The following is a 23,503-nucleotide window of genomic DNA, read 5'->3' as shown; positions in this document are numbered from 1 at the left end:
GTAAGAAGTAATCAACGGATAAGATAAAAAAGAAGTTTTTGGAGCTGTATAATTCTACTTTTCAATCAGTGCTAAGAAACGAATACCTATTTCATGTGCACTTCATAAAGAGAAGTGAAGCTAATATGCGGAAAAGTATAGAATTAGCAGAAAAGGGCAGCGATATTAGATATTCATATATTTCCGAGGCTCAGGCCCGAGAAAGAGGCCCTTAAGGAATATTAAAGGTAAGTACGAAGTACTGGCAGAAGATTTCACTAAAGGAATGCGAAAATACCTTTAATAGCAAATCCAATTCTCATTGTTCTGAAGGAAATAAATGCCCATCTAAATATTCTGAACGATCAAATGACTTTGTCTTACTAAATACTTTTAAGAATGAATGCTTAGAAAATGAACTTCTCATTTTATTTGAAAACGTAAAGCTTTTCATATTACTATGTAGATTGTCAACTATAAAAATGTCTTAGATGCATATTTAAAATAATACATTTATCTGATAACAAATAACTAATGTTTACGAAGCATGCAAGTTATAAAGTCAGTCTAATATAGTATTTGAGAAGATGTTTTTATAACCAAATGCACTCATTTGTCATTTTTTAACAATTTAAAATAGATATTAAGAAAATTATAATGTATTTTTAATCAATAAATTAAGATTTCATTTCAGATCTTTGATAACAGCTCAGAAAGTTTTTTTTAATATATAATAGTCAATAAATAAATTATAGTCCTAGACTTAATTAGTAAATAAATTAGTCCTAGACTGTTTTACAATAGCCTCCTGCTCCTTGTAACTCAACGCATTTGCACCAATATGTCTCTTCCAATAAAAAAAGCAGGTGTGAAAGTAATCCAAATTTTTTCATTTCAAAATTGTCATCGTATTTCTTTTAATGTCTTCAGATTTCAACTTTGTGAAAGGAAAAAAATCGCTCGGATTGAGATCTGGCTTTGGAGTGGATGCGAAATACAGATTTCCTTTTTCTTTTTGTTGTTGCCAAATAGTCAGTTAGGCTCAGTCAATTAAAAGCCTCAAATTTGCAAGCAGTATTCCTAGATTGTAAATAATGAAACACATCTTTTGTAATTGATAACTAAATACCTACGCATTTCAAAGGTTTAGCAGATATCTGAGGTGAATAAGTAAGTTACAGTTAATTTCTGTTTAACAAGGATATGTGCACATAAACCCAAAACAATTTACAAAAATCTTTATAATACTCCTAATTTTAGCTCATAAAAATTAATTTAAAATGCATTTACATAATGTCGATGATATAACAGTTTCAAAATTTGAATAATTTAAATAACAGCTCTAAAATTTTATGGCAACATAATCATCCATGTAATAATCATTAATCAATGAGAATTAATAAATGATTACGCGTTAACAGAATTTCAGGTTTATTATTTTAATTTAGCCTTAAAAGCAGTCATCAGATGACTCGAATATACTAATTCACTGGAAATGAATTGTTGGGATTTTAAAGCTGTTTGTTGTCCCCGCGATTCTATTAGGTATGTTCGGTTACTAAAACAATAAACAAAATAATATATCTAATAAATTTAGAACAGACTAGAAATTACTTATATTGAATATGTTTCCAAAGCATGCGTTTCACTAATTTTTCTGTTTTTATTCATTACTCCAAACTTAATCAAAATTATAACGTTTAACACTTTAAATATGTCCAGAAAAGTATTTTATTTTATTTTTAAAATTATTTTATTTCACAGATAATGATGCTCAACGTTTTATAGTGATCGATTGAATAAAATCTTTAAGTTTGCATGGCCATCATTTGATAGCTATAGAGGATTGAATCTACTACTGAAAAACTTCCTAAGTGCGATAAAAAAATCCCATTAGTATAAAGAAAACTACGAAAGCGGAAATTGGAAATTGTTGGAACTAGCATAAAGAATGGGTTAAAGTTTAATAATGATTCCATAGATTTTTGTCACTTATATGATTACGTAGGATTTCCAGGTAAAACATCTATTAATAATGACTACCAAGTACTTGGCCTACATCAGGAGCATATTTGACAAATATTTTAAGTTTCTTGATAATATTATTAATATTATTAAAATATCTACGGATGACTAAAAGGTACGATTTATCCTAGTTTGTATGGAGTTTCTTTTTTTTTTCACATCAGTTTTCATAAGATGAAATTTTATTTAGTAACTTGTCTATGGCAGGTAGGGGATCACCTTGATTTTTAGAGTTATACAGTAAAAAGCTATTGAAGTTACCTTTGAAAGTAAGCAAGTGGAAAAATAAATAGAGCACCATTATAGTAGACTGATTATCCCTTTCAGGTAAAGTTGATTTATATTCAGAGATGCAAGAATTCTACTTGGTAGTAGCAAAAGGCTTACCCTAAATAATTTTAGTTGCCTTTAATTTTGCATTTAGAAGAAGCTGTGACTAATTTACGGTTAATTTTGTAAGCGACTTGTAAGAAAAGACTGAATAAAAGTTTATTTTCTTTTATTCTTGGGATAGTACTTATCACATAAATAACATTGCTCAGGGTAAGGAAGAAAACTCTTCAGAAGCCACTAGGATCCAGTCCCTTGGATTTAAAGAATTATTTTGAATTTAACTCTGGTTTGACTAGAACTATATAAAATAATGTGTCTGCAGCTGTTACGCAATTTACGCAAGCCTTTTCATGAGCACTGGCAGGTATGGACAGCTAGCGTTTTAGATAATAGATTAGCATTGAAAAAACTTGAACGTATCATGAGCTACTGCACAACTGCCCATATGATTACGCAGTCGCGGCATTAGCTCCACATCTGTCCAATTGTAAGATAGCTAGCCACTCCATTGCACTTCATAGCTCTTATCCATTTTGAAGCACAGCAATTTTTGTAATTTTTTAATTGTTTTTAAATTATTTTGTAATTGTAGTAAACGTAGGACTATTATACCTATTCTATACAGCAATTTTAAATATATACCTTTAAGGATTAATGATTGTAATATATACCTAAAAATGTAAATATACACTTTGAAGTGATACATAGTCTTTAAATTATTTCAACATATGCCTTATAAATGAATGTTAATATCATTATTTTCACATTAAATCTCATTATTGTCTAGTTTATTATTGTATACATTAGTGTGCCTTCACCTTTTGTAAAACTATACTCTGATTTATTGTATAACAACACTATAAAGATGTCTGATATTGAAAACATGTACTCTCTTCAAGAGCATTGTACGCTCATGTTATTTCACTGTTGGTAACACTTCATTCTTAACTTTAATATGCACTTTGTGTAACCAGAGGTATATTCGTAATTGAATTGTGCTTTTATTTCGTCTACAATAGTGTACATTTTTATTATCATTATCTGTGCATATATCTGTTCATTAAGATACCTAACTATTGCATTGTACATCATAGGTCTTATCCTTTTTGCAGCCCAGCATTTTTATAGCAAGTCTTGATGGATACTTGCAGGATAAAACGATTGTAAAATATGACTTAAAATGTAATTGAACACTTTCAAGTGAAATGTAGGCTTTAAATGTTTTGAACATATGATTTATAAATGAGTGTGAATATTATTATCTTTACATTTAACTTCATTTTTATCTAGATGCATATCATTGTCTATAATAATGTGCCTATACCTTATGTATTCTACATTGAAAACATGTATTCTCTTCAAAAGCCTTGTATGCTTATGTTATTTCACTACTAGTATCTTTTCCGGAATTACTCTGTTTAGTAGTAGAAGAATTCAGTATGTGTATCTTCGCAGAAAACTGTAATTTCTTCAAGAGCCTTATTTGCCCATGTTATTACTATTTTGTTTTCTTTAAAAACACAATAATGCTGTCTGTACTCTCATCCTAGCCCTTGGCTGGGGCTTGACCGGAAATAGTTCAAATCCGACGAGTAGGTGAAAATCCCGTGTGGTACCCTGGTCGGGAGCCTGCTTAGCGGCGATAGTAGTAATAGCTGCTATGCAATATGTCCTTCCTAAAGATGATTTCATGGATGAAAAATACTATGTAATATATTCATTCTTAGATTATTTAAGCTTAGTTAAGCTTAAATAGTTATTATTATAGTTAGATTATAGATAGTATACTTAGTTAGATTAGTTAAGCTCTGCAGGCAGCAGGACATCCAGAAAGTATTTTAATCTCAATAGGCATTCTTAAATTTGTAACAATCATATCATAAAGTTTCTTGCATGAAATGTGTATCTTTGAAAACTAAACTTATAAAAGCTATCGTTTGCCGCTAAATACCGATTAAAGTCTAACTTCTTATGCCAATGCAAAATTTCATATTTTTCTATATTATATTTAAATGCATAAATATAATTTAAGATATATTTTTGCGCTAATACGTGAATAATTTTATGTAATTTAATTAGGTAGGAAATAAAAGATGAAAAGAAATATTTGCAAACTAAGTAAATGCATGAAAATTATAACAGGATATTCGATCGGCTACATGAAAGTACGAAAAATTATTTGACTTTATTAAGAACAAATAAATAATTGTTTTAGTGCGATAAGCAATATATTATAAGAAGTGACTTAATAAAAATGTGAAAAAGAATCTTTTTATAAGCCAAAAAAATTCAAGTAAAAGATTTTCTACGAAACAAAAACGTCCAGAGATATTTAAAACATTCTTTTTGGGCAAAAGATCAGTGTCAAAATGAACTTAAATTAAAAAGCTTTCTACATTATTTTTTGTCTTCGTTCCCGTTAAATATTAACTAAAAGAATAAAACGCTAAGCTCATTTGAGTGACGTGAATGTTACAGAGTTCAAACATTGAAAGAAAATATTTAAATAAGCTAAGCTTTAGGCTATGCCCTGATACGAAGTTTGAGTTATTTTAACATGTGGCATTCATTTAATATTAAAATTAGTTCTATTAATTGCTTATTATTATGGAGACACGAAGAATTCAGACAGAGTATTTTTGAAACGAATACACGCCTTTAACAATCCATGATTTCGAAGTCAGAACTGTCGAATTACTGAATAGATATGCTCATCACTACATAACAAGGGCCACATGGAGGAATCGCTTTGATTGTTAACATTCCGGCCAGCCAAAAGAGGGAGGACGAAATAACTCCAGTCGACCAATCCATGTTTTGTGCCGAATTATCAGCCGCCATATGTATTAGTTCAGGCACCAGATTCGAAAAGGAGAGGAAATCGCGCTCGAGAAGTCGTTGAAAAGTGGCCATGCTCTTTCCTGAGTTGAACTTCAGATATTCACGTTATTGGATCGTTGTACAATGTAGAGTCATTAGGACTTTTGATGCTGGAGATGTGAAAAATGGCCGGCACTCGAACTCTGGATCGCACGAATATGCTTCCAACTGCACCACGAAGGCATGCGGAAAGGAGGCAGGAAATACCCTATATACTTCACCTTTTAAAGTGCGACTGGGGATTAGGGGACCCAATCGCCAAATCCTGTTGGTGAGGTATTATCACCTTTCAGTTTGGGCGCCTCTGTAGCGTCATTAGGTTATTTTAAAGCAGGAGGCTGGGTGCAGTGCCTTCGACAGGTGCAGTGCCTTCGACAAGACTCGAACCCTGAACCTCTTGAATACGCATCGAGTGTGCTTCCAGTTGCACCCCAAAGGCATCCGGAAAGGAAAGAGATAATACCTTATAACACCAAAGAATACATGGAAGTAATGTTTTTAATTCCTTTACTAACTGATAGAATTCTTAAAAACGTGAGCCTGCAGGAGTAATGTAAAGAAGTCACGTAAAGAATTGAAAATATTTCAATAAGAAGAGGTTTAAAACATTGAACAGAATTTTAGATTATGTGTGAGAATGAAAAAGACACATTTTTACTTCAGGTTAGTAAATTTTGTCAGCGATACAAAAGATAAAAGGGATAAATATTTATGACTATGTATTGAAAGTAGATGAAATAAATTTAATAAAATGTTGTTAATCCGAAGGATCAGAGAAAATCCAAAAATCAGAATCATTTAATTCTTTTACGATAATAATTATGATTTGCATAAAATTAAGCCTTTTTTTAATTACTAAGATGTTAATGGTTAGAATATGAACAAAGTTTCTGTCAATTATTCAGTTCCAGGGTAGCTTTTAAAAGAAAATAAAATGTTTCTTAACCTCTTCAATAACATAGTAGCTTTTAAAGCATTTGTAATGAAGGTAAAATGTTACAGACACTGAAGAGTGATGACGTAGGAAAAAATGAAATTAATAAATTAGAAACAATCTGCTGTTTAATTACGCACAAAGTTAAATTTAGCAACAAGTAATTCTGTCCTTATTTAAATCAAGACGATAAAATGGCTTGCAAGAAAATCACTCTTTTTTTTTAAACATTATTATTTTTAAAATTGATAAGGATAGTCACTTCGTTTTATGGCTGAAAACACATGCATCGATGAAGACACAAAACGTATAAATAAAGGGCTTCATCAATAGCCGAATGGTTAAGACCCCTGAATACTGGTAATTCGACCTAATTTGGGTTCGAACTCATACGAACTGATTGGCTATATGTTTGGTGTTCATGGTTTTCTTTATGTGTAACGTGAATACGAGGTAGTTCTCTTAAAAGTCTTCCACGAAGGCATCCCTGCTGTTAAGCACATAGTCCTCGTGACTTTGCCACATTCAAATAATCTAATTTAGCGGGCACTGCTCGGGTCTGTTCTCCATCTTTTGAGTTTTCCAAAATAAAAATAATCATTGTTAAATCATGTAGCTAGCTAAAAAACTGATAATGTTCACAGAATTCGAATTTCATTTTGCCACGTAATTTCAAACATAGGATTTGCATCATATCTTGCAGCCAAATAACTGCTTAGTATAATTTTTCCATTACTTACCTTTAATAAATCAAAAATCTGGTAAAATATATTCGAATTTCTTAGTAAACAGAATATTCTCCAGAATTAGTTTAGCTTCTTTTATGATGGTAAACTGCTTTTTATCAATGTTCCAATTTCTCTTGAATCCAACTTTCGAAAACTCCAATTTCAATCAACTGGAACAGAATTAGTCTGTCTTACTAAAGTTTTTTTGAATGAGACGGCTCATTTTATTTCCTAAAACAATTACTACCGCTAAACGGAAGAGTTCACTATGGGTAACGAACTCTCTCAGTTTAATATTTGCTAACAAGTACAAGTATTCTTTTTAGGTAAAATCATTTAAAAACTGTCTTTCCTATTCTGGATTCGCTGCCCTGAAACATTCTCAATTTTTATGGTAATAAAGGAGACTTAACAAATACATTATCTATTATGAATTTCAGTTAGGACTTTCATATTAGCACTCGTTTTATTTAGGAACTTAATTAACTGGAATCTGTTGCCCAATGACGTACAGAATAAAGGGACGCAAACCATATGCGACCCCCAGATTTTTCTTCAAATTTCTTCTTTTTGAAAAATTTATAAAAAGTAAAGGTGACATTGTTTGCTAACTTTTATTGAAGAAGCTCTTTTTGGATTGCCTTATCCTCTGAGTTCTGTCTTATTGGAAGGGATCACATATGCCTATTTTATTAATGCTTATCCCTATTATTCACCAGAAATGCATGAACATTGTATAATGTATTGTAGTGGTTAAGGTAGTGGATGTTGGAAGATAAGGTAGTGGTAATGTTAAGGTAGTGGATGTGGATGTTGGTAGGTGAAAATCAGTTTCTATTCACATTTGATAAAAGTGTGCTCCAGGAAGTGATGGAGGGCGTCAATTAACTGATAGAAATTTGAAGTATGTTGAAGGCCATGGAGAGCCAATTAGGGTCCTGCTGCTAACCTTTGCGTCAATCTCTAAGATTCACGTGAGATTTCATTTGCAAAATAGCCCTTGAAAAGAAATGGCTTCGTTCCTCTAGAACCCGGGCCCTGAGGAACACTTGCTTCAGCACTTGATGATAGAACTCCGACTAACGCTGTGTTATCAAAAAGGCTCTCATCACAAAAATCAACGCTATCCTGGATATACTGGCATCACACGGTCTAGATCTGTGTGATGTTATTTAACGCGTCCTTTCAAGCAGTCGCACTGTGCACACCCATTATAATACTATATATTTTTTCCAACATCACATCCACTATTACTCCCTTGCATTCCTTTACAAATCACAGTGTTAAGCGAATTCTAGCACAGCAGGGAGCGTGGGGCTACATCTCTCTAACTGTCAAATATGACAGCAAAGATTATGATATGATTATTATATGATCTGCATTATTATATTATATATATTATATATTATATGATTATAATATAATTATATGATATTAAAGATCCCCGTCTTCCGTAACCTGTTACCTGCTTCCACTTTCTTCTTCCCCGAGCTTCAAAAGAGAAAATATCAGCGTACTATCTTTAGGTTAACCGATATCGACCATTTCCTTAGCTGTCTTACATTCCATTAATTTTACAAAGCTTCTGAATATCAAAATATCAAATGAACTTTGCTAAAACAAGCACATTCATTTCAGCTTTTCTTTAGAATCAAGACTTCAGCTGTTTTTACCTTGTAGCGTTTGTGAAGAGTAACACGATTCAATAATTAATTTTATGACAGAATAACACAGACAGATTGACATTGTCAGGAAAACTGTGTCGATGCATTAATTTCAAAATGACAGCATCCCCTCTTAAATTATTTTGAAAATTGCTACGAAGTTGAATTTAAAAATAAGATGCACACAAGAAGTGCCGCATATTAAGCGATGATGAGTGGCAAACCAAAAATGCTAAGATTCAAGAGCAAGTTGAAAATTCATCAGAAAGTTCTACTTCTACATGCTTTTAGTTCACCTTCAGATACCTCTACAAACACTTTAGCTGAAATTAAAATCATTCTTCAAGATGAAAATTTTGAAGTATCAAATTTCGTAAATCGTAAATTAACTGACAAAACAAAATTTGATTTTCTTGAAAATACTTAGGCTTCAGCAGCAAAGTACATGTCACTAAGTTCTTCATTTGACAATGAAAATATAAATAGAAAATTTAAGTAAACATTAATATTTGAATATCCTTGGCTGGCTTAGTCTAAAATGAAGTGTGGTAAATATTACATAATATTTATTGAGGAATATTACAGGCGGATTAAACAATAAAGCTTTAGGATAATTAGCGAACTAGCTTTGTCTCAATTGGGGGAGGGCCAACAAAAATTACACGGCCACCAAAAGAAAGAAACATGGTAAACATTCCTTATTATGTGCTGATAATTTAAAAAAAGTAGTTCTGGGCCCCAAACTGTCCATAGGTGAGAAAAGAAATATCGAAAATAAAAATAGAAAAGAAAGAAATACCGTAAGAAAGGAAATTGCATCAAGAACAATATAGTTCATCTCCAATAGAAACTTAAGAGGTTTGCAGTAAAGGGATTTTTCTTAATATTTACACAATTTTGAAACTCTTAGTAACATTACCAGTTATTGCATGCACTGCGAAAAGTCGTTTTCTACTCCAAATTACTTAAAACATTATAAACGAAACAGTACATGTGAAACATCTTTAAGAGGAATGATTTTATTTGCTATATATATATGTAATATTTAAATACATATATATATATATATGTGTGTGCGTGTGTAATATTTTGAATATATATATTTACTAAATAATATTGATTAATTGATTATATTATCTCCTAAGTTTAATTATAGTAGTAACTTATTTTCGCACTAAATGAATTTAAGATCATACAACATTTGATATACGTATATTCCTTTTACAATTGGAATTTTTGTTCTTCATGATGATTTAATTCCAGTCCCCGTTAAAACATTATTAACATTTTACTTTCAAGTTACTTCAAAACATCTTTCAAAATATAACTTACCAGTATGGATTCACTCTTTTAAAATAATTCTACTTTAATTAAATTTAGGAGATAATATAATCAATTTATCAATATTGTTTAGGATATATATATATATATATATATATATATATATATACACCTGTGAATGAAAACGTTTTAAAAATTCTTAAAAAGAAAACAAGTGCAGAACGAGCATTCACATGTGATTTGTTAGAAATTAGAAAGCTTCTTTTATGAATATCTTTAAGCTGCTGAAAAATATAAGTATTTTTTAATTGTTAATTGGTGTTTTATTAAAGATTTACCATTAATAACATTGTGCTGCAAATACAGTTAAATGGATGTCATGCATTTTATTTAAATAACCTCATATAATTGCAGATATATAATTTTTTTAAAAATTTATTACGCGTTCCACCATTAAAGCACTACCCGGAAAGGCAGGGTTGCCCCGTGAAGGACTTTTAAGAAAAACAGGCTTGTTAACAATAACTGAATTTTTATTACTAAATGTTTGAAAGTTTCTTACGCTCCAATACTTTTTTGAGTTACTGTCTACCAGGTTCCCTTAGAAATTCGTCCACAAACACATTCCTTTTTACGACAGATAGTCCTACCATGCTTTACCATTATCAAACAAACTGCTCTAATCTAGAATGAATCCTTTTCATGAAAAATATCTCGAATTAAATTTTATTCTCTAGCGTTGGTACGAATTGCTTAAAATCTCACGAGTTTTTAATTCGTTGTGTTTGAAAATTTTTTATAATACGCTTTAACAATTTTTGACAAGTAAAAAGAAGAATCATTGCGACAAAAGATAAGCTCAAGTTTTAAATTACCGATGTCAGTTTTCTTCAGCCATTAAAAATGTATATAAACCATTCAACTCTGCTTCCAGAAAATAATAAGCAACTCGAAAACGGTACATTTCCGAGTCTTGAACTTTCGAACAAATAAACAGGCAACGATGTTGCTTTTTACCATTTGGGGACAGTTTTAAAAGTAATTAGACAAAAAATTATCTAAAATTAAAAACGTTTGCTGCTTACCTTGCTTAGATCCAATTTTGACATATAATATTCTAAATTTTTTATTTTCAACGTTTGGCCATAGATGAGAATCATTTACATTCGTTGGATCACTGTTATTTTTAGTTTCATATTCACCAGACTCTTGTTACTGAAAACACTTGTTGAAAACTGTACTTCAGAGTGACTTTCTTGTTTATACTATTTAACATTGGGCCGTTCTTATTTCTTCAGGCGAAAGATCCACCAACAGCCGAGGTGATAAGACCCCTGAACACAAGTAAGTAGATCTATGTTGAAATCCCCGGGAAAGAAGTGACTACATAGTATGAATTCCCCTAACAAGGAAGGGCATCTAAATTCGAACTCTCAGTTTTTCTCAAAAAACACATATAAATCCATATACGAAAATTTGTATACGACCGTATTTTTCGTTCATATAACGAAAAGGCGTTTTGCTATGAGCGCGAAGTTATGAAATTTACAATTACATTTTAGAGAGATTCGTCTTGTACCTACTCATTTGTTACAATTTTCAAATTTACTATTGCATGCCATTTTGTAATTTGTGGAAGTAACTTTTATGATCATATTAATCTAGTTAAAGCAATGTTTTACTTAGTTTTCTAAAGACCAAAATTCTTGTATTCACAAATTAGGCCAATGATTGAAATGTATTCTTCATGTTAGTATTCATACTAACATTGTTTACATGCAAGCACTCATTTCTGAATATGTAAGGATCTTAAGTTTTACTAACGTTTATTTTATTTTAAAACTGTACTGTCTTCTCTTATATTCTACTTCCGGCCAGAATAAACGCGTTAACTTGTTTATGCAAATTGTACTTGTATTTAAGTTGTGGCTTTTTGCCAAGAGCAGAGTTAGATGGAGAGAAAGTGAGCCGCCTTGCCATTGTATTTCACGCGAGCTTGCCATCAGTTGCTGTCTGCCTTTAAGCCCAGAGGTTTAGTCCTCTCGTTATTTTAAATGTATTGTAGTTTTCAGCAGTTTGCTTACTAGATACGTAATAATTTAAAAGACTGGTCTTAGTCTGTTAGTATCAAGCATTCAAAGTTAGCTTTGATTTAAATTTAATTAGTTAGTAGTTTTTATATTTTTATGTTCAGACCACAAGTGTTTGGTCTTTGTATCCCGAAGTGCGGGAGCGCTTGTAATATTGTGGAAAATAAAGGATAAAGTTAACTCTTCCTGCTTGCGTCGTCCATTCCATACATATTTGAACATAGCTTGAGTAAGCTCCCTGTTCCCATTCAGGACATGTCATGTTTCCAAATCAGATTAAGAGACATACAAATCCTGATAAGTATACCCCCTTATTCTTTTCTAAAGATGCTGTACTCCCTATAACGTCCTGGTCTAAGAAACATGCCATTCTTCTGCCTGGCTACGTTTCTCGCAGTCCAAGTCGTAAACGTAATGAATACAATTAGCTTCGATTGCAGGTACTTTATTACGTCATCTGCAGCTATTATATAGTTAGAAACAAACAATCTAGGAATCTTAGAGTATAATGTTTTCTTTTCGCTTCTAGAAAGTGTAGAATATGCTTTTTGCAACATTTACGTGATCGTTTTTAATCCAGAATTGGTAAACACAAATGTTCAGAAGATAAATTCACAGCTTTGTCACATGTCCACAGTTCTAATTATTCAAAGTTATGTGTAAAATACACCTATATTTTCTGCTAACTGACTAATACTCTAAAAATTTCCTTCATTAATATCTTTTGTAATTTCATTCGCTTTTATTAAGATATACTGTAGCAAAACGTAGACGCAAAAGGAAATTGAATACAATTTAATTATACTACAGACACCAAGATCATGGCTAGCATTAAAATTATAAATATACGAATTCGCAAATGTCAAATACACTGACTACCAATAAGTATTTGGACACCTGTGACAGGAAAGAAAAACTAAATTTATTCAAAATCAATAGTTGGTAGAGCCTCCACGAGAGGTAATTACAGCGTGGACCCTCTGGGGTATACTTTCCACAAGTCTTTGTATGACAGCTAGTGGTATTTTCTTCCACTCGGCTGGGAGAAGACATAGAAGTTCCTTCACCGATTTTGCACGGGTAGTGCACCCCTGAATTCGGCGATGCAACTCGTCCCAGAGGTTCTCGATAGGGTTCAGGTCTGGACTCTGGGCAGGCCAGTCCATTCGATGAACTCCATTAGCACCATACCAAGCCTTGGTTAACGTCGAAACATGACCACTGGCATTGTCGTCCTGAAAGTAACAGGGGTCCAACCCGTAAAACTGCCATAGGAAGCACTTTGTCATCTAAAACAGTGCAGCAGGCATCGGAGTTGAGCTTACCATGAATGAGGACCAAGGGTCCCAGCCCATACCAGGAGAAACACACCCAGATCATAATTCCACCTCCGCCGAACTTGACTGTTGTCACAATGCATTCTTGGCAGGAGACGTTCTCCAGGTAGACGCCAGACCCAGACCCTGCCATCCGAACGGTAAAGGGTGAACCTTGATTCGTCACTCCAAAGAACCCGTTTCTACTGATCTAAGGTCCAATTTCGATGTGCTTTGCACCCCATTAACCGAGCAGCGCGGTTGGACTTTGTGATCAAAGGCTTATGGGCAGCAGCACGACCATGAAAACCAAGCAGATGCGCTTTCTTACGGATGGTATTCATTGAAACAATACTCACGGATGCCCGTTGAAACTCCTCGCGGATGAGGGCCATCGGTTGGGTGCGGTTCTCCCGAATTTCTCTGGACAGCACTCGTCGGTCTCTATCTCCCAGTTTCGTTGTTCTGCCGACTCGGGGCACATTCCGATAGTCACCGCTCACCTTCCACTTCTTCATCACATAGGCCACTGTCGAGTTTGGGTACTTCACATCGCTAGATATGTCCCTTAAGGATCGGCCACATTTGTGATACCCGATAATTATACCTTTTTCGAAATCAGAGAGCTAAAAACTGCGAGGCATCTTGCATGCGACTAAAGCCGATGCTGTTTCCTACACGATATATACCGGCGGAGTCCGTGACGTACCTTAGGACAGCAGATATCGTCATTTGCATAGGTGTCCAAATACTTATTGGTAGTCAGTGTATTTCTCTAGCGATGAACCCGCATGAAACGTACTTTACGGTACTTACAAAAGAACCTGAAGCACAGTTCCGAAATGAATCCACATATCAAATTACCTTAAAGAAACACATAACTTGTCAAAAATTAACAAAGTAGTCTAGATTAATTGATAATACCAATTGTTCAACAATAGATTCATCACATGGAACTCCGGAGTACTTTCATTTCGAAACTGCTATGAAAAAGCAAGTTCTCTCAAAAGTCTGGGTATTAGAATATTTTTTATGATCAATAGTCTAAAAATATAATGCAGAAAGAACTGCCTAGGACTTGGGACTTACTTTCACTAAAATCATTTCGATGTTCGATTTTGTATAGAAATGCACCTGAAAAACTGCACTACAAACGGGTTCTTTTCCATGTGCAACACTGCATTCTTAAAACCTGTATTAAGAAAGTAAATCTTCGATACAGGTTTTATGACTGCAATGTTTGTACTCAAAAATGACATCTGAATAAATATTTCGATTTGTAATTAAAATGTGGACTGAAATGTGTGCAAAAGGGATACAATGGAAACTTGTCAATTCTGGTATTCTTGTAATTTTACTAAAATTTCCTTCGCAAAATGAAGTTTTCTTTTAACTCAGTGATATTATAGAAGACATTTAAGAGCTAATTTATCATATCTTCAGATTACCACCAACGTTATGAAACCTTCTTATATTCAAAACTTAACTAACTATAATTTTTTTACTGTTCTTCATGAACGAGTTATGTGTGAATAACATACAAAGTGAACTTAGTGAAACAAATGTTATGTTTGTGAAGGGAGATGCGGCTGCTTTTAAAATTTCGTACAGATCAATATAGTTATCCCGATTGCAATAAATTTGCTTTATTTTCAAGCAATGGTCCAAAATTTACGTATAGATATAATTCTAGATTTGCAGCGGTTTATTTTGTATATTTTAAGAATCGCAACAATAGACTACATTACTTGAAAAATTAAAGTACATTCCAAAAACACTAAACTTCTGAATATATCTAATCTAAGATATATTTATACCTGCGTTTCCATTAATGGTTTCATTTTGCTATTCAGTCAAATACTCGTTATGACTGAATTGAAGGTAATCACAAATATGTTGAGATCTCCACTCTCATCTCGTTATTAATATGTTTTTAAAAGATATGAAATGAACTTATATTGGTATAAAACGATACTATACCTTAGGCACGAAGAGTATACAAAGCGTAGTTGTCGTAGATACGAATATTAATGTAGAAACAAGGACGAATGTTAAAGTATATCTTTCTGCTGGAATAACATTGGCCAATGCTACAACAATGATGCTTGTGATGACTACATTGTAAACACTCATTCCAATATACTGAGAATCGTTGAGGGCAGGAACTTTGACATGCCTTGTCTCCCAAGCCATGTAGCATCCGACGACTAGTAGTAGACCTTTGTAGATATATAAACTTCCCAACCATTTAGCCATATGGGTGGAACTGCAATGCTCCTTTAAATACATGTATACAACATTCGGCTCATCTTTATTAACCTGTTAAAGACATGGAAAATTAAAATTCTGAAAAATAATTAAAGTAAAAGTTTTAGGAATGTTTATTTCGTTGTTTAATAAACAAATTTACTGAATTAATGTTTTCTGATAATATTTTTTGTGTAAGTTTTTATTTTAATTAGTCCCATTTTCCCTCTAATGTCCACTGTGAGTTAATTTAAGCTTATCATTTGAGCTTGCCCTAAATAATCAAAAATTAAAGTATGAACAACGAAAGCAAGGTAATATAAAACAAAACTGCTTATAACAAAATAAAACCTGAAACATGACGGATTTACGAAATAATGGTCAACGTTGTCATAAAAGTTATAATCAATATAAATTTCACAATATAAAATAAAATATGTAAAGTGGGATTGCAAAACTGACCCGTTATGCATTTTTCATCAGGAAAGCATACATTATAGCGAAAACATATGAACCAAATGGAAGAAATCGTGCTCCTAAACCATGGAATCATCATTAGGAGTAAAAATAATAATACACTTAATTAGAATAACTTCAAAAAATTGTTAACGTGATTATTCTGAAATCTACCTCCAACTTGCAAAAGGAAAGAAAATATATACTATTTCTGGTGTAAATAAATGCAATCTAAGAAAATTTAAAAAGCTAATAAAACATAATTTCAGACAACGGTAAATAGCTAACAGAATTTTTCAAAATAAACATATATAACAACAAATGGAAAAACTACAAGCAGCAGCAGAAAGCAAAGTAAAAACACAAACGAGTTAAAAAATAATAAAGAAGTCAATACGTGGAATATTTTTAATTTATTTGAAGAAAATTAAGCATACGATCATTACGTAGTATTTAATTACAGCTTGTTGCAGCAAATTGCTTGCTCAGAAGTGTACTGAGTAGCTTTCAAAAGGGTACTGAGTCATCCCACAAGTAATGCTCTTTTTCTGGCCTGTATTAATAGAGTAAAATCTCAGGTACGATAGATAATTCAGATTAGCTTCTGCAGTCAACCTAATAAAGGTCCGTTGGCACTTAATTGACATAAAAGGTTTCTAAATTGTGGCAGGATATTCTGCACGAATCGAAATGAAGGATAGGAATTTGAAACAACGACTGGAAATTTACTTCTCTCACCTTATTGAATTAAAAAAAAAAAGAGACTTTTCTGAATCGAGTAATCAAGGGAAAGAAGCGAATTTTTTCCAAGAATACAAAAGATGAACAAACAGAGGGTTACCAAAGACAAGATATCATTTGCAATACCGAAAGGAAGCCTCTAATAAAAGAAGATACGGTTGAACAAAGGAGACATTTTCTACTACAAGCTGCTTTCTGAAAATCAAACCTTCATCAAAGAACTGAATTGAAAAAAAAAACTCTCACGACTAAAACGGCGACATACACTGGCTTCAAAGGTTAAGGAAGCAATGCAAATTAGCAATTTCAGGAAGTATAGTTAGATGATTGGCTGAAAAAATAAATGTGGTTGCAGATAGTGATGGAGACTGGCAGAGCGGACAAGGCACCGAGACAAAAAGTCAGTGCCGATAGATTGGTGCCAGGAGGCAAAGATGTGCCAGCTTTCTTATCTAGTATTTAGTATTTTGTAAGCGTTTTTCTTCTTTATCCCATGTTTTGCATAAAGCCGGGCAGGGACTGCGGAGTCTGCGCCGCCGGTGAAGGGATCTCAGGAGTTTGTATACACACACCCCAATATGGCAGGCCCTTTGAGGATCCCGGGACGGGTATCCAGTTCTTGCGTTCTGGGGTTGCAGATGAAATATGCAAATATCTTGTGTCCGAACATAGGCTAATTAGGAAGTTTTTAAAAATACGAGCATTCAGAAAGGTTGCGGGAAGTTACATTCCGAAAGGTTATTTAAATGTTATAAGTGTATATAACTTTCGTAGCATAAGTTTTGAGTTTTGATCATATTCGTGTTTCTATGGCTGAAAGAAGAAGAATGGCAAATAACGAGCTCTAGTGTGTTGTCAGATGCATTGAAGCAGGAGAGTCAATAAAAAAAGTTTCTTTTTTATTTGGCATTGGTCATTCGGTAACTTCCCGAATATGGAAACAATTCCTAGCAAAATAAAAAGTTGACCAGAGACTTCTGCCCGGTCGAACAAGGAATACCACCCCCTCTGAAGGTCGGTATGTTGCTATAGTAATCAAGCAGAATCCACTAGTGACCTCCACAACTGTTTAATACATGGTTACAGCGTGACTTGGTAAGACAATATCTGCCAGTATCGTCAGGGGTAGGCTTAATGTGAAGGAACTGTACGCTCCAGTATCAAGTTTTTGTGTTCCACTAACCAACCACTGCAGAAGGGTAAGATTAAATTGGCATCATCAGTATCTGATTGGGATTGTCTGATATTGGTGCAACGTCCTGTTGACAGACGAGTCAAAGCTGGCCTTAGAATCATTGATAAGCGTGTAAGGATCCTGACAGAACGAGAAACAGACTGAGTCCCAGAACATCTTAGAACTACATTCATTCAAAGGTGGCAGCATTATGGTGTGGTTGGAATTTCAATGGGTTATCGTATCCTTCTGCTGCACATCTTTAAAGACGATTCTCTGACGGCTATGCGGTATCGGGGGTGAAGACAGACACCCTCTGGTGAGACTCTAGGTTGCTGCAATTGGCCCTGATTTCCCCCTTATGGATGATGATGACTATCCCCATCGAGCCTCGAATGAGAAAAAATGGATTTTGCGTTATTTTCGGATTTACTCTAGAAATTCCTGTTATTTACGGGGTGACTCAATATTTTTTTGAACTAACCAATTTTTTATAATAATGTCTCCAAAGGGTAGTCTTTCCACACTGCTGTAATTTCGAAATGAAGGTCTCAGACTGAATACCTTAGATTTGACTCTTTAACTGACCTTAGATTTAGTAAAGTGGATACCGAAAGAATAAAAGCAATTACTTAAGGCAGCTCAAGCAGAAAATTAGGAAAATTACCGAATCCAACTCTGTACTACAAAAGAAAATAATCAATTACAGTTATACAAGTGCAGCTAATTACTATAAATCGACATTTAAAAAGTACGCTAATTAATAATAATTAACAGTTCATAGCAATAAGCGGTAACGAGAATTACAGAATGCACTGAGTTCGCTACAGCGTGCCTACAGACGAATTTTTATAATATATGACTTATCTCAGCCATATGTGATGAATACTATGTTTGTCCGAAATATTTCATACGCGTTATCTACGCGCCTCTCTCATTATTTTCGTTCTAAGGCTTGGGAAGAAAAAGGCATAGATAACCCGTCAAATTAATGAAATACCCGAATATTTAAACGTGACAAGATGAGAGCATTATTAGCTATTTGTTCTATGAAGCGCATAGCACTTACAATATGGGTCGTGGAAATCACATGGGAGGTTCTGATGGCGTGTTCATTCAATACTGTGAAATGATAATGTTTTACAGCGAATATGAAGCTGAAGATGCTTTTCAGGATTACGCTTAGCGTGTCTTATCCGCATCTACCCGATAATACCTTTCTCAACACAGTTTTGGTGCCTTCAAGAAGTTAGAATTGTAGGCTCACACCTTGAAATTGACACGCCTAGATGGTCAGATGTTCGAGTACGCTGTCCTTTGAATGAGAACAGCAGTCATCGCATAAGGTAAAAATTCGTCTGTTAATACGCTTTTTATGTCTGCGTTAAAGAAAAGAACTCTATAACTGATTTACGCTCGATGGTATTATTCAGAGGTTATTAGTATGGAGTAATCATTCATGCGGTTCTGGATATCGATATGCAGTTGCCCATCATCTTCTGCAGATGTTTTGTATTCTTAATTTTCTACTTAGAGAACTAATTCTATCGGAAACCCATTTTAATAGAGAGACAGATCTAAAATAAACTGTCTGATGCCATTCAATTCGAAATAAAGTGCTTAACATATTTTTGTTTGATCCCTGTACTTATTGCTCTTCATAGATATACAGAGGTAGATAAGAAATCTTAACAAATCTGTTTGAAACTATTTAGGTTACTGCCGAGAAAATGTTTGCTAACTGATGATGCTTATATTTGTTTACAATTGAGGTAGTAAACAGAGCCTTGTATTATGTTTACAAATACATAAGGAAATTTTTTCATATGAAGATGCTAATCCAGACTGTAATTGGCATGATGTATGAAACCCGAGGGAATTCTTTGCTAATGCTGTAAAAATAATACGTCAGCTGCTTGTAAACTTAAAATCTACAAAACATTTCGTTTTATCATTTTAAGGCATTTACAGATACGTGCGTTATTGTTCATACACTATAAATATAATCAAGATGAGCTCATTACATTCTATCAAGAATTAAATTAATTGGTTACCTGCATGGATAACTTGGTCAGTTGGCGTTGCATGGGATCTATCGTTACCCATAACGTTACAAGGACGCAGTCAATTAAGAGTAGCACACTAACCATGCCGAGCAATTGCTGATCGTGCAGAAGCTGAAAACATAAAAATGAATAAGAAATAAATACAATGAACAGAAGAAGGTACTGAAGCTTTTACTCATTAGTTGAATAATAAGACAAAATTTTGATAGATATTAGTTATTTCATAACGGATTATGGATAAAATGCTGATTCACTTCACAGTATTTAAATATAATATATATATATATATATCTAAGTTTTAAACTATGTACAACGTACAGCATATCGGATATTTCAGATATAAAGTTTTGCTTTTGTTGTTTAAATTGACGATGTTTCTGTATTTTGAGCTTTAATCGTTTATCTGTAAAATAAATCGCTTAAAGTAAGATGAAATGCTTTTGTAAGTTAGATTAGGTCATTTGAATGAGGAAAAGCGCACGAAGGCTATCTGCTTAAGGAGAGGGATACTTCCGTAGACGACATTCTAAGGACGAAATACACCCACATATAGAGAAAACCAAGAAAATGAGCCATGAAGCCAGCTAGTTTGAATTACTAGTATTCAGAAGGCTCGGATGGACCCGTAAGTTCTGAAAGACAGCATACTTCATTGGAGCTGGACAGCAAAATGCGTTTTTGATTTTGCACTTGCCATTTTTAGTAATTGTATTTAGGAAAATATAATACAATATGAGTAAGTATGTGCTTTTTATATTTGTGATAGAAATAATTTTATATAATCTTCACAGAAAATGTTTGTACATGAAAACCATATAAAAGATTCCATGTTATGATATAAATGCAATAAAATGAACGAAAAATAAGAATTCGTTGAAAATTGTTGAAACCCGTAGAATTGTTAGGTCTGGAACATAGCAGCTATATTCGCATATAATAAATTATCATTGAAGTAAAAAATATGTAAGAATATTGAAAAACGTTCATATCTTTGTAGAGACGTTAGGTATTTTTTTGAAGCAGGAAAGATGAAAAATTAGCAACGCCTTCGCTGGGAATCGAACCTCGGACCTCTCAGTTACGCGATGAGCGTGCAGACCACTACACTACGAAGGCTCGCTAAGAAGGCGGGAGAAATACCTTATATACTCCCCCTTCTAAAGGGCGACTGGGGTTTTTAGGGGACTTAATCGCCAAATCCTGGGTGTGGAGAATCATCATCCAATACACCCTTTTTAGCTCGGGCGCCACTGTAGAGATATTAGGTATTTTTTTTGAAGCAGGAAAGATGAAAAATTAGCAACGCCTTCGCCAAGAATCGAATCGCGGACCTCTCAATTACGCGCTGAGCGTGCAGACCACTACACCACGAAGGCTCTCTAAGAAGGCGGGAGAAATACCTTATATCTTATAAATTCATAAAATAAAGTTCCTAAAATTAAGATAACGGAAATAATCGTGGACGCTGATAAATAAAACACTCGTGCATTACGAAACACTGGAAACAAGTAGGCATCTGGGGAGCGAAAAAAGTACGCGCATTACGAATCAAAACCAAAACCCATTTTTGCACACATGTTAAAGCAGTTTGACTACAAACAGAATTATGGATCATTGGTGAGCAGGCATGGACTCCCCGTACTATCCCAAGAAAAAACTCTACTTGATGGATTACTGTTCTCCTGTGATTCTTATTATTGCATTTTTATATTTATGCACTTTTGGATTCTAAACCGGGAAATAAGTTACTGCACTTTGAAAACTGAAATTTCATAGTCAGTGGCATATACTCTTAATTTGTTATACCCATTTGCTTTGCATAAATTTCCCACCCACAGCGATATTTTGGCTTACACTCATTGCTTCATTTCGTATGATGTTCGTTCTGTCGTTTTCAGAAAGTTGCTATTATGATACTTAAGATTTCATCACTGCCTTTTTATTCTTTTATTGCTTTTCTCTTCTAAATTGCCAAAAGTAGCTGTAAAAATTTATACCTGACACGTAGTTTCATAACGTAAGAGTTATTAGTGTTTCGGAGATAATGAGTAAATTTTGTTTTGTTGTTTCTTTGTTGCTGAACTGCATACAACTAGAAGGAATGTATCAAAACTTAGTAATGCACTTAATATCAGAATTTAAGCTTTGATTTACAAGTTTGTTGAACCTAATTTTTTGAGCAGGGTAAAACTTATCAATTTAAAAAAGTGCGTTAAAGACGTCTAACCAACTAACCTCCTTTCATGCCACCCAATTTCTTCCGTAAGTTCAAGCTCTGTGTTTTATTTTTAAAACAAGAACTTCGGGAGGATTATCGACTTGGAAAGCCATATAAGAGAGAGACTGCAGGAAAATAGAATACACTCCAGCTCCAGCCACGAAAAAGACTTTTCTGTCTGTAAGATTCACAACCAATTATCTGTTCTATCATACAACATGCCATCAATTCTGTTAGCGAGGAAGGGTGAAAAGGAAGCATAGGAAAAGCCTAAGGTCAAATGTAAGAACTAGAAGAGTAAGACTCACGGTTAAAAGGCCAATTAACGCGTTATCATAGAAAAGAGGAGAAAATACCTATTTTCTGCAACTCAGACTAAAAAGAGCGACGAAACAAGTCTGCCAATTTAAAAGAGAAGAGAAACCAGGGAGCCAACAACACTCATATGAAGAGAAGAATACATGCGTAACAGGGTTACAGCCGAAAACATCGCGGGCGAAAACTTCGCAGAGAAAACAACGCAAGGCGAAAACGTCGTGCTACAAAACATCGTGGGAGAAAACATCGCAAAGAGAAAACATCGCAATTCTAAAACATCGTGATACAAAATATCGTCGTCCAAAATAAAGCAGTTAAAAAATTTCGCAGTTTAAAAACATCGTCGTCGAAAATATCGTGGTAAAAAATAAAGTATCTACAAATCATCGCATGACGATAACATCGCAGCCATGCTTTTTTCAGGCTTTAATAATTGTAAATGGATATTTCCATAATGATTTGTGAGCGTAAGATGGAAAGAAGGATATTCTTTACTTTCATATTTTTTATTAACTAATAAATTTTTGCTGAAAAAGTAAGAAGGAAATTTAAGCATAGAAAATTAAGGCAACTTATAGCACTTAATATAATTTTAAACTGACATAGTTAACTAACAAAGGTCATTAATAAATCATTTTTTATAAAGTTTGTACTGGTAATTTTTCATTAAAAGAATAATCTAAAAATGTTTAGAAAAAGGAAGCTACGTAATTGCATGAACTTATCTATAAAAAATTGCTAATTATGAGATTATTTTCTTCACTTTTGTCAATCTAATACTCTTAATGAAAATTATTTCTTCTTCTGCTTCAGTTTATTCTTAAGTATTAAGTTTCCTTCTTACTTTTTTTTAGCAAGAATTGATTAGTTAATAAAAAATATGAAAGTAAAAATTATCTTTCTTTCCATCTCGCGCTCACAAATCATTATGGGAATATCCATTTACAATTATTAAAGCCTGAAAAAAGCAGGTCTGCGATGTTATCGTCCTGCGATGATTTGTTGATACATTATTTTTTGCCGCGATATTTTCGACGACGATGTTTTTAAACT

At 33.5% G+C, this 23,503-nt stretch overlaps 1 protein-coding gene across 1 annotated transcript in view; it reads right to left on the bottom strand.

Moving 5' to 3' along the window:
• LOC118198369 (uncharacterized) overlaps window positions 1–23,503 on the bottom strand; it is a 424,861-nt gene that overhangs the window by 39,604 nt on the left and 361,754 nt on the right. The window contains exons 13-14 of the mRNA XM_085807093.1: window positions 19,903–20,025; window positions 15,211–15,549 (exon numbers count right to left, since the gene is read on the bottom strand). Coding sequence (XP_085663219.1) covers window positions 15,211–15,549; window positions 19,903–20,025 — 462 coding nt within the window. The remainder of the gene's footprint in view (window positions 1–15,210; window positions 15,550–19,902; window positions 20,026–23,503) is intronic.

The sequence above is a fragment of the Stegodyphus dumicola genome, chromosome X1, assembly GCF_044657685.1.
Source record: "Stegodyphus dumicola isolate Sdum_Otavi_A_Nest chromosome X1, ASM4465768v1".
Taxonomy (NCBI): domain Eukaryota; kingdom Metazoa; phylum Arthropoda; class Arachnida; order Araneae; family Eresidae; genus Stegodyphus; species Stegodyphus dumicola.
This window is presented reverse-complemented; position numbering and strand designations above follow the sequence as displayed.